Source organism: Mustela nivalis (assembly GCF_964662115.1).
Source record: "Mustela nivalis genome assembly, chromosome: 5".
Lineage (NCBI taxonomy): Eukaryota > Metazoa > Chordata > Mammalia > Carnivora > Mustelidae > Mustela > Mustela nivalis.
Genome location: NC_139024.1, coordinates 99,176,383 through 99,200,116, shown reverse-complemented (window position 1 = coordinate 99,200,116; position 23,734 = coordinate 99,176,383). Strand labels below are relative to the sequence as shown.

General features: G+C 36.2%; 1 protein-coding gene across 10 annotated transcripts in view; it reads right to left on the bottom strand.

The window, feature by feature from the left end:
* MLIP (muscular LMNA interacting protein) overlaps positions 1–23,734 on the bottom strand; it is a 252,382-nt gene that overhangs the window by 99,012 nt on the left and 129,636 nt on the right. For 6 of the 10 annotated variants that reach the window (XM_082729410.1, XM_082729414.1, XM_082729412.1 and 3 more), the window contains 2 exons: positions 14,810–16,378; positions 2,912–2,983 (listed from right to left, as the gene is read on the bottom strand). The exons of 3 other annotated variants lie outside the window; for them this stretch is intronic. In XM_082729410.1, coding sequence (XP_082585536.1) covers positions 2,912–2,983; positions 14,810–16,378 — 1,641 coding nt within the window. The remainder of the gene's footprint in view (positions 1–2,911; positions 2,984–14,809; positions 16,379–23,734) is intronic. One more of the 10 variants, XM_082729417.1, reaches the window with a different exon arrangement.

The following is a 23,734-nucleotide window of genomic DNA, read 5'->3' as shown; positions in this document are numbered from 1 at the left end:
CCTCGCATTTATCTCTTCCTATAAAGCCTTAGTTAAGGCTTAAGCTAAAAATGCTTTCCTCCTAAATGTTCATGGGGGAAAAAATTACAGAATACAGAATAAGCTATAAATTTAAGTTTTGATGCAGACAATAAATTACAGAACAGAACTACCAGAAACCTCATGTCTCCTGCCAACAAAATGTACTCTTTTGAAAATGATGGGTTTCATCTAGGGGTGATTAAAGCTGAAACCAATCCAGTGATTCAATGATAGCTTAATATGTGATTGAAAGGGATGCCTGTACTTCAATTTGGAGAAAATCTTGCTTTTAAAAATAGTATTATTTCTTAAAGTGATTCCAGTTCCTCATTATACCATATACTATAAAATAAAATGTGGTATAAAACATCAACCGTGAGTTTAATGTGTTTGGGAGGGGATAATTGTTAAACTGTCTAAATTAAATTCATTAGTTCTATTTTTAAGGCAATCCACAGCAGAGACCCTAACCGAATATTATAATGGCACTGCAGCATCCCCATTCTTTTTAATTGTGATGTTCTGTGTGATATTAAAGGGTCTCAGAAAATATTCCAAAGTGTTAATTCTTCCCAAAACAGAATTTCTGACAATTAGAGTCTTAATTTTCCCACTCAATTCAGAAATAAGTCCCTTTGATTTTAATGGCATAGGTTGAGTTCTATTATATAAACAGATGGATAAAAATACCTAAATTACCAGATTTTTTTAAAACTACCACCATGAAAGGAACATGGAAATATTTAATTTTAGTGAATATAGAAATAAATGCTGATAAAATCTCAAGATTAGACCTTTGTTATTTAAAAATCCTTACAAATTAAAGTTTCTCATGGAGCAACACACAATATAGAAAAGTCAGCCCCCCCAAAAAATAGATTATACAAAGGCTCTAAAGAAAAAACAAACATATGTCATATCTTGTGATCTTCAAACAATTCATATATTTGTGGCCCAAAACCAATTTCCCTTAGCCAAGAGACTAGTGCTTATACAATAGTCAGTCCTAGTGTTTATACAGTAGTCAGTCCTGCCTAGAAAAAACTATTGTAAGTTTGACGTCATGATATTTATATTTTGTTGTACTAAAGAAAATAATTTTCCCATAGAGTCTGTCTTATTCAAAATTTAAAACAAAAACAAAACAAAACAAAAAACCCTCCTATATTGAACATTAAGTTCAATACACAGTGATATTACCATATACATTTATGAAATAGTTTTATGATGAACTGGAAATTAATGATTCTTCATTTTGAATGACTAACTAATAGATGATAATCTCTAAAATCCATTTACTCGGAAGAGAAGAGAGCTAGTAGACAGAGATTCTGGAACCAATAATGACATCCAGCCTTTCCTTTCAAACATTGTTGAAGGAGAATTAACTCTAATTTTTCTAAATAGAAAACTAATAGAGTGGTAGCCCACAGGTACATGACAATGCACTAGGTTAGGTGAGACAAGTATGATGGAGGGAAAAACCACCAGGCTCCTATTTACTTCTCCTGGCTGCTGAGGAGGAGAGTTTCTCCCACTTCTGTAGGGTCAGACACTGTGCCCATATTTCACAAAAATCCATCTGAAATGGGCCAAGAGTCTGCCGTGAGAAAACACTGCACTATGACTCAACATAAAAGCCCCAGATAATAGGATAAAGGACCACTGGTAAAATGGTCACTTCCTGAATCCTCCTGAGCCTCCTGAAATCAGTGATTAGGCCCATCTCATCTTTTCGTGGGCTATAAAAGGTAGAAATTCAGAAGAGAAGCTAGAGACAAAGTGGCAGAGCTCTCTCTCTGCAGTCCGGCGACTCCTCAGCTCCCCAGCTGGAAGTGTTCACAAATACAAAACATGGACTCTGGACCACACATAGATAAATCAGAGTTAGTTACCAGAGATTAGAATAAAAGAGAGGCTGCCCACCAAAACCCATCTGCAGGCTACTGAGTATCTCCCACTAATGATTCCTACGGTTTAGATAAGAGATCATGCAAAGATTTCCTTACCCAGATCATACTAAAACAAGAAAGTAAATTCATAAACCAATGTTCAAGATACACCTGGTTGGCCAACACTAACATTTTGACAAATGATAACAATAACATTTGAAACACTCTAATTACACAGAAAAAATAATAGGCTTAATACACTGAGATAGATTGCCTAAATAAATATAAAAATAACATGCACTGAGTAATTTCTTAGACTTGGGAATTGATTTCACTTCGATTCTGATATAATCCTGCATTTGGCCTTCATTTGAACATATGTAATGTGCTTATTAAACAAGAGGCTTTAATTTAATCTACCTACTGAAGCAGAATCCTGTAATTTTATAATTAATGACTCTTAATAGCAAAGCAAAAATGCCCTAGAGGCATGTGAAAGCAGCTGGGTCACTGGAAGTGATTTCGGTCCTCCCTTCCACTCATGGACATAGCATCAGTGGCTGGTGAGAACGGCCAAAGAGGTTTAGCCCATGCTGGGATCTAAGGAGCTAAGGTGGATACTCAGCTAACATGTTTCTACCCTGTAGAAACCAATACTAGTCACCAAGTATTGACTGGCCAGTTGCCCTCATGTAACCCCATTTTGATCAATGTGAAAAGAGGGGGAAGCTCTTAAATTCCAGAGGACGGGGACCTCTCCAAATCCAAATCAAGTTTCCTAGGCCTGCTTTACAGTGGACTGGACAATTATAAGCCCATATTGAGCCTCTGGTGATAAATCGATGATGTCTCAAATTCTATTCACCGAGATGCTTTCATCATGAGACCCTAAGAGCAACGATTTAGTAAAAGCAGAACTTCAAAACAACCATTTTAGAACACATAACAGAATGACACTAGAAACATAAAATTCCCTCTGCTTTTGAGCCAACACTGACCTTCTGTTCCAAAAGCAATGTGTTTGTAGGGATTGCTGCAAAAGCCTTGTAGCTTGACTTGGTCTTGTATTGCTAGAATGAGTAACCAGAAAGCAAGAGCGGAGATGAAAAGGGGGAAGAATAGAACATAATTTTAGACTAGGTCTGCCAAGTTAAATGACACGTTATCAAATGAAGAAAACAGTTATTGCAACTTGTTTTTAACAGAAAAAATTAGCTTACCATGTTAATATTTTATTAGAATGAGAAACAAAGAATTATCACAGTAAAATATCAGCCTAGGGATTATAGGCAATTATGTGCTATGCAGTTTCAGAACTTAAAAACATCCATTTCTACAAAGTTACTTATAAATTTCTCATAAGCAGTGTGTCCCCCCATAGGAGTACTACTAGCCTATAAATGTGGGTGGGTTTTTTTTTGTTTGTTTTGCTTAATTCTCAAAGGAAAAGGGGTTCTTTTTTATAGTGCCATAATTTACAAATGTTATGCCAACAAATCTAATTGAACTCTTGATATATTCTCTTGCATCTTTTGTAAAAACAAGGGTCAGAATACATAAAATTTAGCCGTAATGTTTAATAAGTAGCATATTTTGAATAGAAGCAATATCAGCAATTTAACTCCATAATGAAAAGATTCAAAGGCCAAACTTTTGATCTTCAATCCACTTTTTTAAACTTCATCATCTCCTGCTCTTTCTAATGAAATGATATTGATGAATCCAATGACGAAACATCCTGAGTTTTAAATAAAACGCAGAGTAATATAGATCAGTTTCATGCAGTATTTGAAAGAGAGGGTGGAGCATGAGGAAGCTGTATAAATCAGGATACTATGCATAATCAAAAGCCCGGTTTTGATATTTCTCTGGGTCCCATGCTGCTTAACCAAGGTCAAGGCTCTTATCGCTTCAAAAGCCTCTGTCTCAGACAGCTTCCCCAGGGGTCCAGAGCCAGCTAGTAGTTGGCAGAGGACTCCAAGCCATCTTAGTCCCCTGGGCAGACCACAGGATCATAGAAGACATAATAGTCAAATATAATAAAGCCTTGAGTTTTATGGATATACTTGATATAATCTTCCATTAAAATGATATGAGGAAGGGGAAGTAATACATTCATTTTCCTTACAAAGGAGGTGAGGTAGAGAAAAATAAAAATGCCAGGCCTGGGGGAAAAGTCTCAGATGCCTTCAAGCCCTTGTCTTTATATTGACCCAGCACTGCTATAGTCCCCATATGACATATTCTGGATAAGGACTGAAAACGAAAGAGAAAAATCTCTTTGTGGAGAGTAATAGCTGACACTTAGGACCAGGCAAGTTATATACACTACCTCATTTAATTTTACAGAAGCCCTATGGTTAAAGAACCATTAGGGAAGGGAGGCACAGTACGGTCAAGTGACTTGTCTAAGATACACAGCCCGTAAAGAATAGAAACAGGTTTGGAACCCAGGCCTGCTTGGAACCAATATCCATGCTTTCTCTATGAGATAATATTTTCTCTCAAAGAATACCTAGGCAGACAAAGAATATATAATAGAATATATCATTACTCTGCCATGATGGTTTCATAGATACTTAATTATAATAATAGTTTTAATAATAATAATAATAGCTAACACTCACTATGAGCCAGGTACCATTCTAGAAGCTTTATGTACATTATCTCATTTAATTGTCACAACCAAATTATTGGATAGATTCTAACGATTTTATTTTTATTTATTTATTTGACAGACCGAGACCACAAGTAGGCAGAGAGCCAAGCAGAGAGAGGAGAAAGCAGGCTCCCTGCTGAGCAGAGAGCCTGATGCAGGGCTCGATCCCAGGACTCTGGGATCATGACCAGAGCTGCAGGCAGGGGCTTAGCCCTCTGAGCCACCCAGGCACCCCTATTGGATAGATTCTAATCACATTCAGTTTATATATAGAAACTAAAGTATACAGATGTTAAGTAACTTATCCAAGGCCACTAAGTAGTAGTAAGTCATAACTGGGATTTGGATGCAGACATGCCAGTCAACAGCTATGCACTTATCTATGATAGACCTTTGCCTCTCATTTCAGGACATACAGTCACTTACATTTTCAGTTCTCCTATCCCCAACTGCCCTGGAGTATATACTTGGACAAACCTATACAGATAGATATACTGTTACTGCACACATAATGCCATACAGTCTTAGAATTAGATGTGATATTAAGGCCATCTGGTTCAACCCTCTCATCCAAGACATGAATCTCTCTGATTGATCCTCTGTTCAGCTACCACATGAACTCTTACCTACCTCCCAAGTCAGCATGCTCAGGCTTAATTGTAAGAAGTGGCTTTAAAAAAACAAAAAAAAATCTCCCTTATACTGAGCCAAGATATGCTTCCTGATAACTTACTCCATTGGTCCTTTCTATGCATCTTGGAATGATGACACATGTGAAGAGCTCAAGTCAGCACAATTGTTGTACAGCTGTTTCTACCTCACCTCTCCTTACTGATCCTCAGTTGAAGAATTTCACTATCCTCATCACCTTCTTCTGTCAATATTCCTTTACAAATGTTGAAAAGTGGTGTGTTGGGGTGCTTGGCTCAGTCAATTAAGCGTCCAGCTCTTGATTTTGGTTTGGGTCATGATCTCAGGGTCATGAAATCGGGCCATGTCAGGCTCCACACTAAGCATGGAGCCTGCTTGGGACACTCTCTCCCTCTCCCCATTTCCTCACTCACGCACTCACTCCCTAAATAAATACATAATAAAATCTTTTTTTAAAAGGTGTGTGTTAAACTAGATGTATTTTTAACACAAAGTAGAATATAATCATCACCTTGAAGATATTGACAATAAAATCAATTAATACAATGAAGATGATACTAACTGGAATGGTCTCCTTGGCTTTTGCAGTCAGTTTAGAATATACAAGAGAGGGAAGTTGGAGTCATTTCCTATTGTTGGATCACACCGAGTATGCTAATTCCCTAATGCTTTCATCTTTTTTTCTTTTACATACACAGAAATTAAATTCCATCATGGAGTTATGCTTTTTTTCTCTAGATGCCAAACTGTACTTCACGCATTATCTCTATCCAGCTTCATCTGATTAGTTTTGGTTTCTTATTACAAACTATGAAGACAATAATTTTTATATTATTTCATGAACCATCTTGTTAGGTAAGTCTTTTTTATCGTCATTCAAGTCATAGACCAAGGATGGAGAACTCTTACCTCCCGGGTCCTACCAACCTGGTGGATATCAATCTATCCTGTAACTCTATTTATTTATGAAAGTTCAACCAATTGATTCATTCAACAAAATATTATGGAACACCTACTTTGTGACCTACATTGTTTTAAGCATTAGAGATTCAGCAGTAAACAAAACATCCAAAGCCTTACTCTCTAGAGCTTATACCCTAATAAACAGAGACAAACTAAAAGCAAAGAAATGAGAAATCAAAAGAAAAGTCATGGAGAGATAAATAATTCGCAGAAAATTCAAATAGTGTGTTGGAATAGAAAGTGACCTCAAGGATGTGTTAGAATGGGCGCTCAGAACAAATGTGAGTTCACAGAAATATGCCCTTACACCTCACATACCTTTCCTTATTCATGATATCATGAAAAACATCACAAAAGCTGGAACTTGGAAAGCAATTCAATAAACATTACTTGCTTAAAGAGAATGTCTGTCTTCTAGTTATAACTGATTTTGATAACAATCACAAGAATATAGATAATCATCTTCAGAATTTACCTTCCCTTTTTTTGTGAAAAATAAAACATATGGCTCACTTCTTTTCCAGCAAATCTCCTCTATTTCCTATCATTTACAATAGAAGTACAAATTTCATCTGTTTGAGGCACAATTTATCTAGACCAGGAGATATGAATTTAGAACATATAGATGTTTCCTTCTAGTTCCTTTATGTGTGTTTAAGACATATGTAGTCTTTCTTTTCAGTGTGAAAATCATTCTTGTTGACCTTAGAGATACTTTTTGGGTTCACTATATTTCTTTAGGTTTCTTTTAACAATATTCTAATTTGAAACATATTTCTTCTTTAGCATTCCAAGTTTCTGAGGTGTTAAATTCATTGGTTTCCTTTGCTTGGTTTAAAATTACAAATCACTCTAGTCAATGTAAGTATAACTTAAATAGTAGGTTTTAGTGTTATAGGCTGGAATCACCATCAGCTGATCATAGAAGGTAGAACTGACCAGCCTACCCTGAATCCAGCAAAAAATTCAATGATATTATGTATCTCTCCAATTTGTACTCTATGCTTTTGCTCAACATTCAAAAAATATTTTTTTCTTTCTTTTCTTTTTTTTCTTTTCTTTTTTTTTTTTTTTTAAGAAAGAGAAAGCCCATGTGGAGGTAGGGACAGAAGGAGAGGGAGAGGGAGATGGAAAATCTTAAGCAGGCTTCACGCTCAGTATGAAATTCAATCTCATGAGCCTAAGATCATGACACAAGCCAAAATCAAGAGCCAGATCCTTGGGGCACCTGGGTGGCTCAGTGGGTTAAGCCTTTACCATTGGCTTAGGTCATGATCTCAGGGTCCTGCAGTCAAGCCTTGAATCGGGCTCTCGGCTCAGCAGGGATCCTACTTTCCCCTCTCTCTCTGCCTGCCTCTCTGCCTACTTGCGATCTCTTTCTTTCAGTCAAATATATAAATAAAATCTTAAAAAAAAAAAAGTCAGATGCTTCAGTGACTGAGTCACCCTGGCACCCCCAATAAATATTTCCTAAATATCCACTACATGACAGGTGGAGGGTAAAATTTTAGGTTTAGAAAAGGAAATGCTATTTTATTACATTAGTTTATCAGATCTAACCCTATTTATAAATACTATTTATCCTAGATAACTGTAACATAAATCCTGGGTATGAAGGTAGGGAGAGCCACACATCTTTCCCCTTTAGGAAATACTCTCACCACTATCCTATTCAATATTTCTAATGCCTTAAATTTTACCACCGTCTCTAGTAATAAAGGCCCATGAGATCTCAAAGCGAACTATATTAGTTGCCTTGAGAATTAGAAATTTGAACTCATGGTTACACCTTAAGTATTGGTGAAGGGCAGAATCTCAGATGACATGAACAACAAGAAGGAACCCTGGCAAAGAGCCTCCCTACCACTATGGCCAACTTCTCCTTTCTGGTGCACCCTTGAGTAGCAATGAGAGCACTGCTCCAAATGTACACTTTCTGCTCATCAGTGACCATGCCTATAGTGCCTGAGTCAGAATCTCCCTGAGGCAAAAGCTCAACTCAAGCCCTAATTCAACTCACAGAAGGAAATTGCCTTGATACCTTCCTTACATCTGAATTATTGGCAGAATATCTTCTCTATAATGATCCTGAGAACAGAAGCAGTGGGGAAGAGAAGGGGGGAAATTTCCCTGCACAACTCTCTTCATAGGATCCCTCTCCATGGTTGATTTATCTTTTGTATGTTTCTAGTACTCTAAACATTATTGTATTACAATATTTTGACATCCCTATTAGCCTGATAGGTCTTTTGGAGAAGATATTTTCTAATATTTCCAGTATCTTATACTAACTTAGTAAAGAATAGATATTTGGCAAATATTTGTTGATTTAAACCAAAGTATTTTATTGAAAATTACAGTAAGATTTATAGGGCATGGAAAACCAAAATTTTAGTTCCTCACTACTGTTTATGTCTTAGACACACTTGACTGATTGGAGATCCTCTTTCTCTTTCCAAGTATACCCTAAAGGCATTTCTAATTTTTCTAATAATAGTTTTGGATGTGAAACTTCCAAAGTTCACATCAGTGATGTGAACTTCTACGATTTGAACTCATGACCTTAAATCCCTATTTTTTTTTAAATCCCTCTTTTGAATTAAACTGCAAAAGCCCCTCCTTGAATTAAAATGAAAATATTCCTCAAGGGGTAAAACAAGGAGGTTTTGTCAAACACTGACCCTTGTGTGTGAATCACTACTAAGCTCATTTCAGAAAAGTTAGCTGGAGAAAAACAAAGGGAATGAGACGCTGAATTGGTTAGTACATAGATGTAAGCAACAGGTAGCAGGAGTGGGAGAATCTTAGAAAATCTAGGATTTCCACAACGGCACCAAAAATTCTGTGGAGGATGTAGAGTACAAAACAATGGGACAAAAAAAAAAAAAAGAGAGAACAATAGGATACATATATCTATATGCAATTATTTAATCATCTCACATATGATTGTGAACGTTTGTTAACCCTACCTACAAAATATGTATAGATTTGTGACCTTCACCTTCACCACTAGAACCTCACCAGAGCCATCATCATCACTTGCCTGGATTGTTCCAACAGACTCTTAAGGTTTCCTTAATTCCGCTCTCACCCTCTTAGTCTATTCTTAACATAGCAGCCAGGTAGACATGATTGTGCCATTTATCTATTTGAAACTATCTACCAGCTTCTTAAATTAAAAAGCAAAGACTAAGACATGGCCTACAAGACCTCACAGGCCCTAGCTTGCAGTTACAGGTCTCTGACAACTTCAAATTCCTCAGACTAACTCCACTCTTGCCACGCTGGCTCGCCTATCTTTGCCAAGCACTATCTGACATCAGGTAATTTTTCCAACTATACTCTCTTAAGGTGCATCAGGTCTGTGAATGTCACCTTCCCAAAGAAACCTATCCTGACCCCCCAATATTAATTTGTGACACTATGCCTTACCCCACTATACTTTTCTCCATACCATGTATGACCTTCTAAGGCACAAGAAAATTTACTTGCAGCAATGGGGAGGTGGTGAAGGTAATTGGTGGTTTCTTTTGTTCCACCCAAGAATGTAAACGTTCTATGAGCAAGCATTTTGCAATTTTATTTTGTTACAACTTCCTCATGGCTTTGAAACATGCCTTGCATATAATAAGCACTCAGTGAATGTCTATTGAATGAATCAATGATTTTCTTGAACCACATTGACTATTTTAGCTCATGGAGGTACATTCCATTATTACTCATTTCCCTAATTATAAGCGGTCAGCAGAAATGGAGAAAATCACATAGAGACTGTTGTCCCCAAGTTTTTGGTGTGACATATTTGGAAATGCGTTGATGCCTTCAAGGAATGAGAGTCTATAAATAAAACACCAACTATAAAAGGTCATGAAATATTAAAATGCTCTCAATTGATTCCCAAACTATTCCAGGCCAGGGCAAGCATGCCACTGGAGCCCTCAGAGTTAGAAAAAAACTTCAAGCCACCTTCAGTAAGTAGCAAAATGTTTGCAGTTTTGAAGTAATATCCTCAAATCCCTATATGGAATACCATGATAATTCACTAGGAGAACATTTTAAACTATTTTATAAATGAAGACCAAATATGTTGGGAACTCAAATACAACTCCAGGAATTAGCTTTACGATATCCAGGCTTTCCCAAGGGACAGAAACATCTCAACAATATAGATGTCAATCAAAGAGTAAGCTGAGCAACCTTCAGGCAGATGCTCATCCTAACTAGGGCCATGTTTATAATGTGAAATAATATTTTAAAACCATTATGTGAAATTAAAGTATACCAGTTATACTAATGCAAACAGATTCAGAATCTTAAGATTCTATCTATGAAAAAGAAATATCAAATATGCTTCATATCTAAATTTAGTTCAGTATACTCTAGCTGTTCCATTTTATTTCAATATCAAAGGACAGTAAGGCCCACACTTTGAACTAATACCCCTGAAGCATTCAGGTTTTAATTTGATGGCCATTTGTATTCTAGGACCTCTTTTCTTTTGGGATCTGGCACTGAGTGAAGCTGATCTAAATCTGAAGCTCTTTGACTTCAAAGAGAGCCTTGTGCTTGGATTAGCACCACAGTGGAAGGAGCAAGACAAGAAACAATCCATAGACACATATGAATTCTTTGATATCCCAAAGCTTTTGTCTATTTCCTCTTATCAATCTATGAAATAATCTTAGCAATTCAAACATAACCTAGTCAAACATCAAAGGAAACTGGGATAAGATTTATCTATTTCAGTGTCCATTTTAATACATTTTTATGCTTGTTACAACTTCTACAAATAATAGTTTGCAATAAAAAAAAAAAAAGTAGGCTGATTTTAACCTGGAGAGATAATAGCAAGAAGCAAGGAAGAAATAAATATAACTAAGAACAGCATGTCTCAGAGAGCAACTATTTCTGTAGAAGTTATCATAAATTTTTCCTGTTATAAGAAACATTTTTTATTCAAAAAGCGGGTAAAGGGATATGTTATAATTACTCTTCATGTTTTTATGTCCAGCAGATTTATCATGCACTTCTACCAGCTGCATTTTTTAACTTGGAAATTGAAAAAAATAAAACCAATAATAAAGCAAATGCTGAAAATTCTTCAATATTGGAGCAGTAAGTGAGCTGGGGAGAACAGATCTTCAACAAACTTGATTTTAGGACAAAAAAGACCTTGACTTGATCAAAAGTTCTCTGAGCTTACCCTCTTCGAACTCTCCAAAAATAGGACAAAATGTGAACAAAGCAGAGTGAACCATAAACAGAAACACTTCAAAGAAGCCTCTGGGGTAAAATCACTTTTCATAAAGATAATGAATAATTTAAGCATATGGCATTATGGTTTAAGAAATAATTGTTAATAAATTCAGGAGACAGTAATGTTGACATCACCAGGTTGTTTTTAATATAGCACAAATGAATTCCATAATCACACATATGTATTGAAAAGATAATTACCAGGTCATTTTACCTCAAATATGATTTTTAAATTTAGAATTATAGAAAATGCTAGATTTTCTCTGTCCCATTTGCTTTGAAAGTTTAAAATACAAGGACTGAATAATCTCTAAAAATACATTTTTAAATGACCCAAACATTATAGAAATTGATAATTCTGACTATTCCATTATGATGGTTTCCTTCATGAGAATTACTAAATAGGCTAAAATGATAATTAATATGTAGTCATTGCTTTTGCATTTTGGTAAATAATATGGAGAAAATATTACCAAGTTTATATGGTCATAAAAAGTAACTGATGTAGTCTCTTTTAATTAATTTTTAACTACTTTGTATATTTTGTTTAGGAAAGTTCTTACCTCACAGAAAGGGTGTGATATCTGTTAAAATAACTATTATTACAGTTATCACTAGTTGATGATACGGCCAATCTTTTTATGTCTCCACATATACTCTACTGGTTTTATCTTCTGTAAATTTGGTCAGGTTATTTACTGTTTTTGAAATGCTAGCTCCTTTCCTCTTCATTAAGCTAAATCCTAAACATTTCCAACAGGCCTGACATTTATTATAACTTCCCTCACTAGCCAACCCCCATAATAATACTTCTATTATATTGAATTCAGTGAATAACTATATATCATCTGTATTTTACTGTTAATATTGCCTTAAACTTGTTCTCTAGTTTTATTGTAGATTTAATAATCCTATATAGCTCCTCCATATTATGTATATATGTATTTCCTCCTGCTGAAAAAAAATTATTTTTTTATAGACAAAGGACTGCTGCTTGCTTTCCTTAAAAAATACATACGCATAAACATACATCCCCCAGAAAAGCTGGTATAGTGGGGGGCATACAGCAGGTGTTTTCTGCATGCTTGTTAATGATGTTGTAATACAGTTTAACTTAACAAGATCCTGTGTGTTGTTTATCTTTTCCATCTTAACTTTGTCATTCAAACAGTAGCAGAGTTGAACACAATCTCCATGGAATTCAGAAGCTCTTAAACTGTGTTATTTCAATGCAATGAACTTAAAATCACAGCCCCCTCCTAATGCAGGCACTTTCATGATTTTATTTTATTTATACAACAATAACCAAACTCTGGTTCTATAGCATCTACATCCTAATTATTTGAGAATAGCTAGGAAGCTGGTATGCTCTAGAGCAGACATGCTCTTCGACCAGGAAAAATGAACTCTATGGATCACACCTTCAAATACTCCCCTTCTCACATTAAGATAAAAACCCAGAGTACAGGGTTTTTATTTTTTAAGTGTTTTCATTTGAATATAGTTGACCCGCCGTGCTAACCTTAGTTTCAGGTGTATAACATGGTGCTTCAACACCTCTGTTATGCTATGCCTACTGCAAGTGTAGCTACCATCTGTCACCAAAAAACACTAGTACAATATTATTGACTATATTCCCTAATCTGTATCCTCTATTCTCATGATTTAATTATTCCATAACTGGAAAGCTGTATCTTCCACTCCTTTTCACCCATTTTGCCCATCTTCCTCCCCACTTCCCTCTGGCAACCATCAGTTTGTTCTCTGTGTTTGCAGGTCTGATTCTTCTTTTTGTTTATTTCTCTCTTCTTCATTTCTTTTGCTTTTAGATTCCACATATCAATGAAACCATATGGTATCTCTCTCAATCTGACTTATTGCACTTAGCCTAATACCTTATAGGTCCATCTACACTGTTGCAAATGGCAAGATCTCATGCTTTCTTGTGGCTGCATAATATTCCTGTGTGTGTGTGTGTGTATTACATCTTTATACCTTCATCTGTCAATGGACACTTAGGTTGCTTCCAGATTTTGGCTACTATAAATAATGTTGCAATAAACTAAAAGTGCCTCTATCTATCTGAATTAAGATTTTTTTTTCCCTTGGGTAAATATCCAGTAGAGGAATTATTGGATTATATGGTAATTCTATTTTTAATTTTTTGAGGAACCTCCATACTATTTTCCACAGTGGCTGTACCAATTATAATCCCACCAACAGTGCATGGTACCCTATTGTTTCACTTATTTTAGAATCTCAAAACAAAGCAAAAGAAAAGACAAACAAAAAACCATATTCTTAAATACAGAGAAGAAACTGGTGGTTTTCAGAGGAGAAGAATAAACTTCTAGCTATAAAATATGTAAGCCATGGAGACGAAAGTACAGCACAGAAAATATTTAAACAGTACTGTATGGCACTTATCACAGTGAGCACTGAGCAATGCATAAAATTGTTGAATCAATTTGTTGTACAGCTAAAGCTACTATAACATTATTCATTGATTACACTTCAATAAGAATAAAATAAAATTTTAAAAATAAGTAAAAAATAAATAAATGCCATTGTCACATTCTTGCTCAGTGGGTTGCTTCAGAGCATTTAGAAGTCAGTATTTCTCCTCTCTCAATTCTATTTCCTCCACCCAGCCTACCCATCCTTTCTGTTTGTCATAATTCCTAAGTATATAGTGTTCAAAATAAATCAAATATAATATTCACATATAAAAGAAACTTCAATTCCCTTTTGCCCTACATGTATATAGCTAAATACATATTGGTATGAATTTGAGGGGATATGAGGAGCAGTAAAGAAATCAACTTGGTAAAAGGGGAAAAATTAATAATAATAAATGTATGTCAGCAAAGGAAATAGAAAGTTTTCAACTTGTCTTGGCAATAATACGGACCTAGATCAAGGACACTATTTCATTTTACACTGCTCCTACTATTCTATCGTTATAGGATATTTTGTTAGACAATAGGGTCCATGCAATTAAATAATCAGAAGTGTATCATATTCTCAAACCTGAGCTATCTGCTTTAAATCCCATCTTTGTGATCAATGATATAACCTATTTTTTGCCTGAAAAAAAAAAATGCCCTTGGATTCATAGATATAAGAAGTTGACATAACAAGAGGATTTGCAAAATCAAAGAGTTCTACCAAAACATGCACATTTTAAGATAGATTATAATTCATTTCCACATTCAAATATACCAAATCCTCGCCCCACTTATATTTTCTGTAACTCCATGTAGGAGCAGAATGAAGACCATAATTATTTTTCCCCTGAGAAAAAGATTCTCCCATATTTTAAAAGTATCATGCACCATGCAACGTGCAAAAAAAAAAAAAAAAATACCTTGGGTTTCTTATTTTCAAGGCCTGTTGGCATGGACAATGCACAAGGTGAAATCAGCTCCTTGGTTCTTGTTAGAGAAATGGGAGGTGATGGGTTTGAAACAGATGACCTGTGGTTGGATATTGAGCTTTCAGATTTTCCAAGTCTTGAAGGCAAGGTACCACTGCCAAATTTTGGGTCCGGTGTTGAGGGATGGAGCTGGAGTGCCTGGGTGGGCAGAGTAGCCCGAGGGAGTGGGAAGGACCCCAGTGTGGAAAGTGAGGCAGAGCTAGCACTGGAGACAGGGGGTGAAGGAGGAATTGAAGGATTCTGTCCCTGGTCAGCTAGCTTCGGGGCTGTTCTCTTAGATCTGTTTATCAGGTCTGAAAGAGCTGGGGAAGGATGGAAACATTTCTCTGGAAAGGAGAGTGTGGCCCTTTGGTTAGCGGGAGGAGATAGAGTAGATAATGCAGATGAGGCTGCTGTAGGGTGTATGTGAATATTCCTGGGCTTTTCTGGACCCCTGAGGTCAACATCCTGTTTGCCCTTCAAAGAAAGAGAAGGAACACTTGGTGGAACGGGAGGAAGACCCACAGAACTCAATGTACTAGTCTGTAGCAGTGAGAATGTTGGGTTCCCCTTCAAAGAAGTGGGTGATGTTTTCTCTACATTCAAAGAAACAAGGCTACTATCAACATGTGTTGTGGGAGAGAGGGAGCCTGCCTGAGAAAGGGAAGCAGATTTGGCAAAAAAAGGTAAGTGAAAGGATTGCTGGCTGAGTTTGGAAACTTGGTGTTCCCTTTGCTCTGGAGACCCCGTTCTCAGGGAGCAACTAGAGAGAGATTTCTTAGGTGTGGACGAGGTTTCTTTTGCTTTTTGATCGAGGGTGAGTGTGGAAGAAGCCAAGGAGTTGAGAGAGAAAGTGGGACAGGATGCAGGGGAAAAGGGTCTTTGGTGAGAAGGGTTTGACTTGAGCATGGCAGTGAGCAGGGAAAGCCGGGAAGGCACTGGGGATTTCACCCCTGACTTTGAGAGATTTCCACTAGATGACACTTGGCTACAGATAGTGGAAGAAGAGCCATGGAACGAGGAGGTAAACTGTTTGGGACTTGGAGAGAGCGAATGTGTGACAATACGGACTGGTATATATGACCCCGAATTTGACTTCAGAGAAGCACTGGAGGATGGTGAAGGAGAAGTGGTTCTCGGGCTTTCTCTGGGGCTAAGGACATGTGAGGTGAAAGCTGTTTTCTTCGGAACTTCAGATGCCAGTCCAGGTTTCTTATCTGCAGGTCTTGGACTGGATAAATTAGAACCTGATAACTGAGTGAAATGGGGAAACTGTGACGTCGAGGAGGTGCCCTTCCGTGCAAAAAAGGGTGAAGAGTGAGCAGAAGTTTGAAAATACGTAGTTGTTTCTTCCACCAAGGCCCCACTGACATCCAGCCTCCTAGTGTGGAACTCCTCTAGCACAGAGGCTCCGTCGAGGTTAACTGGGTCAGGTGGCGTTTTCTGATTAGTTGGAGAAACAAAGGAGAAAGCAGGTGGTTTACAGGCAAGCTGCTCAGAGGTAGTGGGAGAAGAAGTTAACTAGAGGAAAGAGAAATAGACAGATTGTAATAGGACATTATTGTGAAATGATCACAATATTCTCGTTACTTGTGTGTTTCTGCAAACAGTCTATTAGTTTACACAAAACAGGCACCTTAAACCTCCATAAAAATTTTAGGAGTTCTGTTGTGCTAATGAGGCATTGCTTTAAATTTGAAATAAAATATAAACAAACTGTGAAAAATTATATATTATGCCTCATTTATTCCCTGGAAGAACATCGATATAGAATTATATACACGTGTTTCCATTTGGAAAAGAATTCACTGACAAAATCTTAAACAGTTATCTTAATTTGGAGTTGTGTAACTTGAAAAGATTTAAATCACCACCAATAGGTTTCAAAGTTCACATTGGAAAACAAGATAGATTTACTTCCATTGTAAAAATATAACAGTATAACTAACATAATAATATAATGACTACAACAATATAATGACTACAGTGTAATTACTATAATCCTTAAAAAATCTAACACACTTCAAGTGTTTAAAATTCTAAAAACTTAAAGCACTCCTACATATTGTGCAACTGCAAAAAATGACCAGAATTCAAAAGACACAGCACCCATAAACATGATTGATATCAACAATGATAAATTAAGAGAGTGAAAGCAAGTTTGAAATACAGATCAAGTTTTAACTTATGAAAAACATGTCACTATTTAGATGCCAGAATGAACATTTAATAAATGATTTGGATTATGTTGGGAAGGGTAGATATGCTTTCAAATCAAAAGAAAAGAATACTTTACAAATGTCACCTGCCTGAAACAATGCAACCCACAAACCCCTCAACAAATTTAAACAAAAAAAAACAAAAAGAAAGAAAAAATGTCTGGGTATGTGTATTTTGTGCTATTTTAAAAATCATCCAGTACTTTAAGACAAATGCTAAAATTATATATGATTCAAAAGCCAGATCTTTAAACACAGGCCTCCTGCAAAATTATTGATTTGATTCTATCAACTCATAAGAGAATTTAGGGAATATCAGTTAATCAAAATGTTAATATTTATTAGGTGATATTATATTACCTGTTATTATATATATATGTTTGTGTGTTTATTTATTTATTTATTTTATGGCCTTACATAGCAGGAAAATGTATGACCATAAATATTAAATTTGACAAAAGCTTGGTTTACAAATTCAGTAAATGATATTACTTGATTTTGCTTTGTAACATGTTAACAAGGTATCCATCAGACCTATTGCAAAGATTTTCATATCATGTAATTTCGAGTTCTGAAAAATTTAAAACTGATAAATGCAAACAACTCATCCTAAACTTTTAAGTTTCAAGTAAACATATGCAAAATAGCCCTTTCTTTTTATGTATAAATTCATATGTGTACTCCCAACACAGAATTCTTCCTACACAATTAATATTTGAATACATGGCATTACCCAGAATATCAAAATATCAGGGGTAATTGAAAATCAAGCAGAATTCAATCAAATTGAGAAAGAATGCTTAACAACTCCCTTACATAAGCTTTACTTAGAAACAATTCTGCTTAGCCAGTGCTCATATAATTGATTCATGTGATTAGACATAAATGAACAGTCTTCTCTGATTGTTTACAATGACTGGTCTCTTCTTGCAAAAAGAATGAAGCAATTTCAAGGCTGTGTAGAGTGTCTTTGCATATTATGTTATAGCTTTTGGTAAAGAATTTTGTAAACTAATGATAATGGCCCCAAAAATCCATCACCTTTTAAGTCATATTTACAGATAACTTCATTTCTACAATAAATTTATTGATTCATTCAGATTATCCATGAAATTATCATGTTGAAATCATAGGGCTATAATTCTACTACACTGAGTCATATTTTACCTAATTTAAGTAATTCAATTTATTGTGCTTTTGAGTAGTTGACTATTAAAGAACTTCAAGAGAAAGACTCTGAAAAGTCTGATTGTTTATTATGTTTGTATTAGCCTACATATGTTTATTATCTTTTCCCATTCAGTATATTAACAAGTATGTGCAATTTATTTGTTTCTAATTTGCAAATACATCTGGATATTATCCTGATTTATTCTAATAAAAAATGTGGTACTACACTTTTATAAAATTCCCAGATATGAAGAATTTCTTATTAATGAAAAAGATTCATTTTCCTAAATTCCTCTCAATAGGTTTAAAAAAAGTAGCAGAGAGGAGGTACAGACATGAATGACTTTGTGCAGAAAGAAAGAATGGATACCTGTCAAATGCTCAGTTATCTCAGAAGAGAGCCTTCTTTCACTTCTACACTATAAATCCCTTACCAGTGATAATAAACTTCTCTATTGACATCTACATATTTCCACCCCTTCAGCCTCTCCCATTAATAACCTCTTGTTCTGTTCTCTAGGTTTGTCAATGATACTTTTATTCCTTCTCCTCAAAGCTGTTCTCTGTTTTCTCCATCATTTATTTCTAGCATGATCTTTGTTGATTCCTTTGCTTTAAACACCTCTCTAGAGCTACCCTTGCTTATGCTCTCCAATCACCAGCCTTCTTCTGATTCTTGAGTCCCCTTACTATATACCTCCTCCAAAGTTATTTTCAAAACTCTCTTCTCCCAGAAAAACTACCCTAAGCTCTGGAATACATTCACAGTAATATCAGTAAGAGAGGATGCTTGCAGTGTTCTGCTGTCATCAAGTGGACAATCTTGACCCTAAATCCACTCTTGGATCCTATATAATAGAGGACATCAGTTATTCTAACAACCAATATCTGTTGTGTAACTTCCTTGTAGTTTTAATCAACCTAAAATGAACACTTCCTATACTTACCCAGTTTTTCCTAATTAGTATCAGATTCCAAAGCATCTGAATAAAAACCAAAGTGATTGATCTGATTTCTGAATAGTTCCCAAGATATGGATGGCACAAGATATTGATTCATATAGTTGAACTCTTCCTCCTGAATCTGTAAAGCCATGCAAGGCAGAAACTCTAGATTCTTTTTTGTCCTCATATGCAATCATTACAACACAACAGCTTGGCCTCCTAAACTTACCTATTCATGGGTTTTCTCACTGAAGAACCCTTGTAATGTCACTGGACAGATATATTCTCAGCCTTTCAAAGATGAACAATATAAATAATATTTCTGGTATTCCTGCCTCTAGCACCCCCTTTAACCTATTATTGGAGTAACTTTTTAAAATCTAATCAAAGTATACCCATGCGTAAGATTATCATCAATCCTTTTTCCATATAATGTGAACTAAAGATCTTTCCTTCATGACAGATCCCCTCTCTTGCTATCCTGTCCCAACTCCCACATCTCCTGCTATTTTACACTTTAGGTTTTAGAAGTACTTTGTTCAATCTCAGCCTTTTTGCAAGCATTGTCAACATTCTACCTATGTTATTCTTTTTCCAATCTACTTGCCAAATCTTCATTCTTTAAATCAATCTCACTAACTGTCATTTTGCTCTGAGACCCAGTCTACTTCAAGTCGCTATTAAAAAAAAAAAAATTAATGACAGAGGACTTCCTGGGAAGGTGGTAGAGTAAGAGAATCCTAGGCCCACCTCATCCCATGGATACATCTAGATAACACTCACACTAGTGTAAGTAACCCAGAAAAAGACCCAAAGACAAGCAGAACAAACTCTTCACAGCTAAATATAGAGAAGATGCCACACCAAAGAGAGTAGGAAGGGTGGAGACACAGTCAGAAACCAAACTGACCCAGGGGACTCTTCTTAGGAGGGAAGGACATCCCAAGTGCTGAGAGGGAAGAGTAGCAGACCCCATATCAGGTGCTCCAGGCATAGGGCATTTGCCCTGGGAAGGCAAATCCCCATTACATCTGGCTTTGAAAACAAGAGGAATCTAACTTTGGGAGTTCTTACAATCAGGGCAGCTTGACATCTGGAACTTTAAAAATAAGCAGGTTCAGCTCTGGGAGAGCTGGAGAACAATAGGAAACTGAGTTCCTACTCTTAAAGAGGGAGCACAATAAATAGCCCTACTGAGATACAGCAGAGAACCAGCAGTTTGAAAAATGCTTGGGGGATACAGGAGAGAGATTTGATTACTAATTTCAGAGGGTTTTCTAGAGGGGCAGGGATCTTTATGTGACGTCTCCAAGAACAAGAGTTAGTGGGTACCATTCCCCCTCCCCCAGTCTACATACATGGACATCTGTGGGAATAAACATAACATCAACACTATCCACCTAGCTCACTAACATTATACCTCACCCTCAAGCTCTTCTGTAGACTCACCCCATCCAATATGCCCTTGTCAGGAGTTCACCCAAAGTCATGCCACAAGTGTTCCAGTGCCCAAGCAGCCTTTTAAGGGGCCAGTGCCACCTCAAAATGTCTCCTGCCCAAGGGACAGGGAAAGAAAATCACACTCACCAGTTCAACTATGGCTATAGCTGTGGGCTGGGAGCAGATAACTTCTTTGAGTTCAGGCCCCACCCACCAACAAAAGTTTCACAGGGGACAACAGAGGAATAGCATGCTGCAGTTCTGTGTCACCACAGCTCTCACAAATGTAAGACTGACTTAACTGCAGCCCAAGGCAGCCCCAGATTGACCTACTAACAACACAGGGACCAAATGCTGCCCACAACAGGCAAAGAGAGACATTGCAGATGACCTGACTCAACCACAAAAATATAGCACATGCAACAAATATAAGAGATGCCCCTAAAGAGCCAGTTTCTGGTGAACAGGGAACATTGCACTATAGAGCATTATAGGACCTCCTTTTCTTAAGGCTACAACTTTCAAGAGCAGGAGAAATATCTGACTTTCCTAACACATATAAACAGACACAGAAAGTTGGATAAAATGAGGAGACAGAGGAATATGTTCCAAATGAAAGAACAGGACAAAATCACAGCAAGAGAGCTAAACAAAACAGATAAGAAACTTACCCAATTGAGAACTTAAAATAATGGTTTTAAAAATATTCACCTGGCTTGGGAAAAAAATGGAAGATCTCAGTGAGATCCTCAACAAAGAGACAGAAAATATTAACAATAATCAGAGATAAAGAACTCAATAACTGTGATTGAAAATACTCTAGAGGGAATAAGTGTAGGTAGGAAGAAGCAGAAAAACAGATCAGCAACCTGGAGGAGAGAGTAATGGAAAGCAATCAAGATGGTCATGAGAGAGAAAAAATAATAATAATAAATGAAAATAGATTAAGGGAACTCAACAATACCATCAAGCATAATGACATTCACATTATAGGGATCCAAGAAGAAGAGAAGGAAAGGGGGAAAGAAAATTAATTTGAAGAGATAATAGCTGAAGACTTCCTGAATCTGGGGAAGAACAAAAGTCCAGATCCAGGAGACACAGAGAGCCCCCTAAAAAATCAACCCAAGGAAATCTACACCAAGATACATAGTAATTAAAATGGAAAGAAAAGTAGTGATAAAGACAGAAAATTGGGGCGCCTGGGTGGCTCAGTGGGTTAAGCCTCTGCCTTCGGCTCAGGTCATGATCTCAGGGTCCTGGGATTGAGCCCCACATGGGGCTCTCTGCTCAGCAGGGAGCCTGCTTCCCTCCCCCCCCCCCCCGTCTCTCTCTGCCTGTCTCTCTGCCTACTTGTGATCTCTCTCTCACTCTGCCAAATGAATAAATAAAATATTAAAAAAAAAAGACAAAACATTTAAAAATTAGCAAGAGGAAAGAAAACTGTTACATATGAAGGAAACCCTATGGGGCTATCAGTTGATTTTTCAGCAGAAACTCTGTAGGCCAAAAGACAGTGGCATGATATATTCCAAGTGCTGAAAGGGGAAAAGCAAACAAACAAACAAATAAATAAAACCTACAACCAAGAATTGTCTATTCAGCAAAGCTATCATTCAGAATAGACAGAGATAGAGTTTCCCAGACATACAAAAGTTAAATGAACTTATCACGACTAAACCAGACTTAGAAGAAATGACAAAGGGGAATCTGAGTGGAAAGGAAAGATCATCAGCAGGAGTAAGAAAACTTGGAAGTGTAAAATCAGTAAAATGAAGTATATTTATGAAAATCAGTCAAGGAGTCAAAGAATAAAAGGATATAAAGTGTGATGCCATATACCTAAAATGGATGTCTTGGGGAGGAGAGGAATAGAAATTTAGTGTTTTTAGAATGGGTTCAAGCTTAAGCCATAGTTAAATTAATATAGACTGCTATATAAATAAGATGTTATATAGAACCCAATTGTAACCACAAATCAAAAACAGGTAATAGAGATGCAAAAAATAAAGAGAAGGGAATTCAAGTATATCACTAAAGAAAACCAGCAAACTATGACAGAAGAGAAGAAGGGAAGAAAGGAACAGAGAAGAACTATAAAAACAACCAAAAAACAGTTAACAAATGACAATGAGTACATACCTATCAATAATCATTTTGAATGTAAATGTGCTAAACACTCTAATCAAAAGACACAGGATGATGGAATGGATAAAAAAGTAAGATCCATCAGTATGCTTCCTGCAAGATACTCATTTTATACCTAAAGATATATGGGGACTGAAAGTGAAGGGATGGAAAAGCATATATCATGCAAATGAAAGTGAAGAATGCTGGAGTAGCAATACTTATATCAGACAAAGTAGACATTTACAGAAGATACTATAGAGTTATAAAAGGAATAAACAAGAAGATATAACAATTGTAAATATTTATACACTCAACCTAGGAGCACCCAAATACATAAAGCAGCTAATAGCAAATGTAAAGGGAGTAAACAATAGCAATACAATAATACTAGCAGACTTTTACATCCACTTACATCAATGGATGGATCATCCAAACAGAAAAACAACAAAGAAATAGTGGCTTCAAATGATACATTGAACCAGATGTATTTAACAGATAAATTCAGAACACTCCATCCTAGAACAGCAGAATATGTATTCTTTACAAGTGCACATGGAACATGCTCCAGAATAAACCACTAATAGGCCACAAAACCAGTCTCCACAAATTCAAAAACATATAAGTCATACCATGCATCTTTTCTGACCACAACACTATGAAATGAGAAATCAACTATAAGAAAAAGTCTGGAAACACAACAAATACATGAAGGTTAAATAACATGTTACTAAACAATGAATAAGTCAACCAAGAAATTAAGGAGAAAATAAAAAAAATATATGTGGAAACAAATGAAAATTTAAAAAACGATGGTTCAAAATCTGAGCTGCAGCAAAAGCTATTCTAAGAGGGAACTTTATAGCAATACAAGCTGACCTCAAGAAGCAAGAAAAATCTCAAAAAACCTAACCTTACACATAAGAACTAGAAAAATAAGAGCAAAAACCCCAAAATAGTTGAAGGATGTCCTTCAT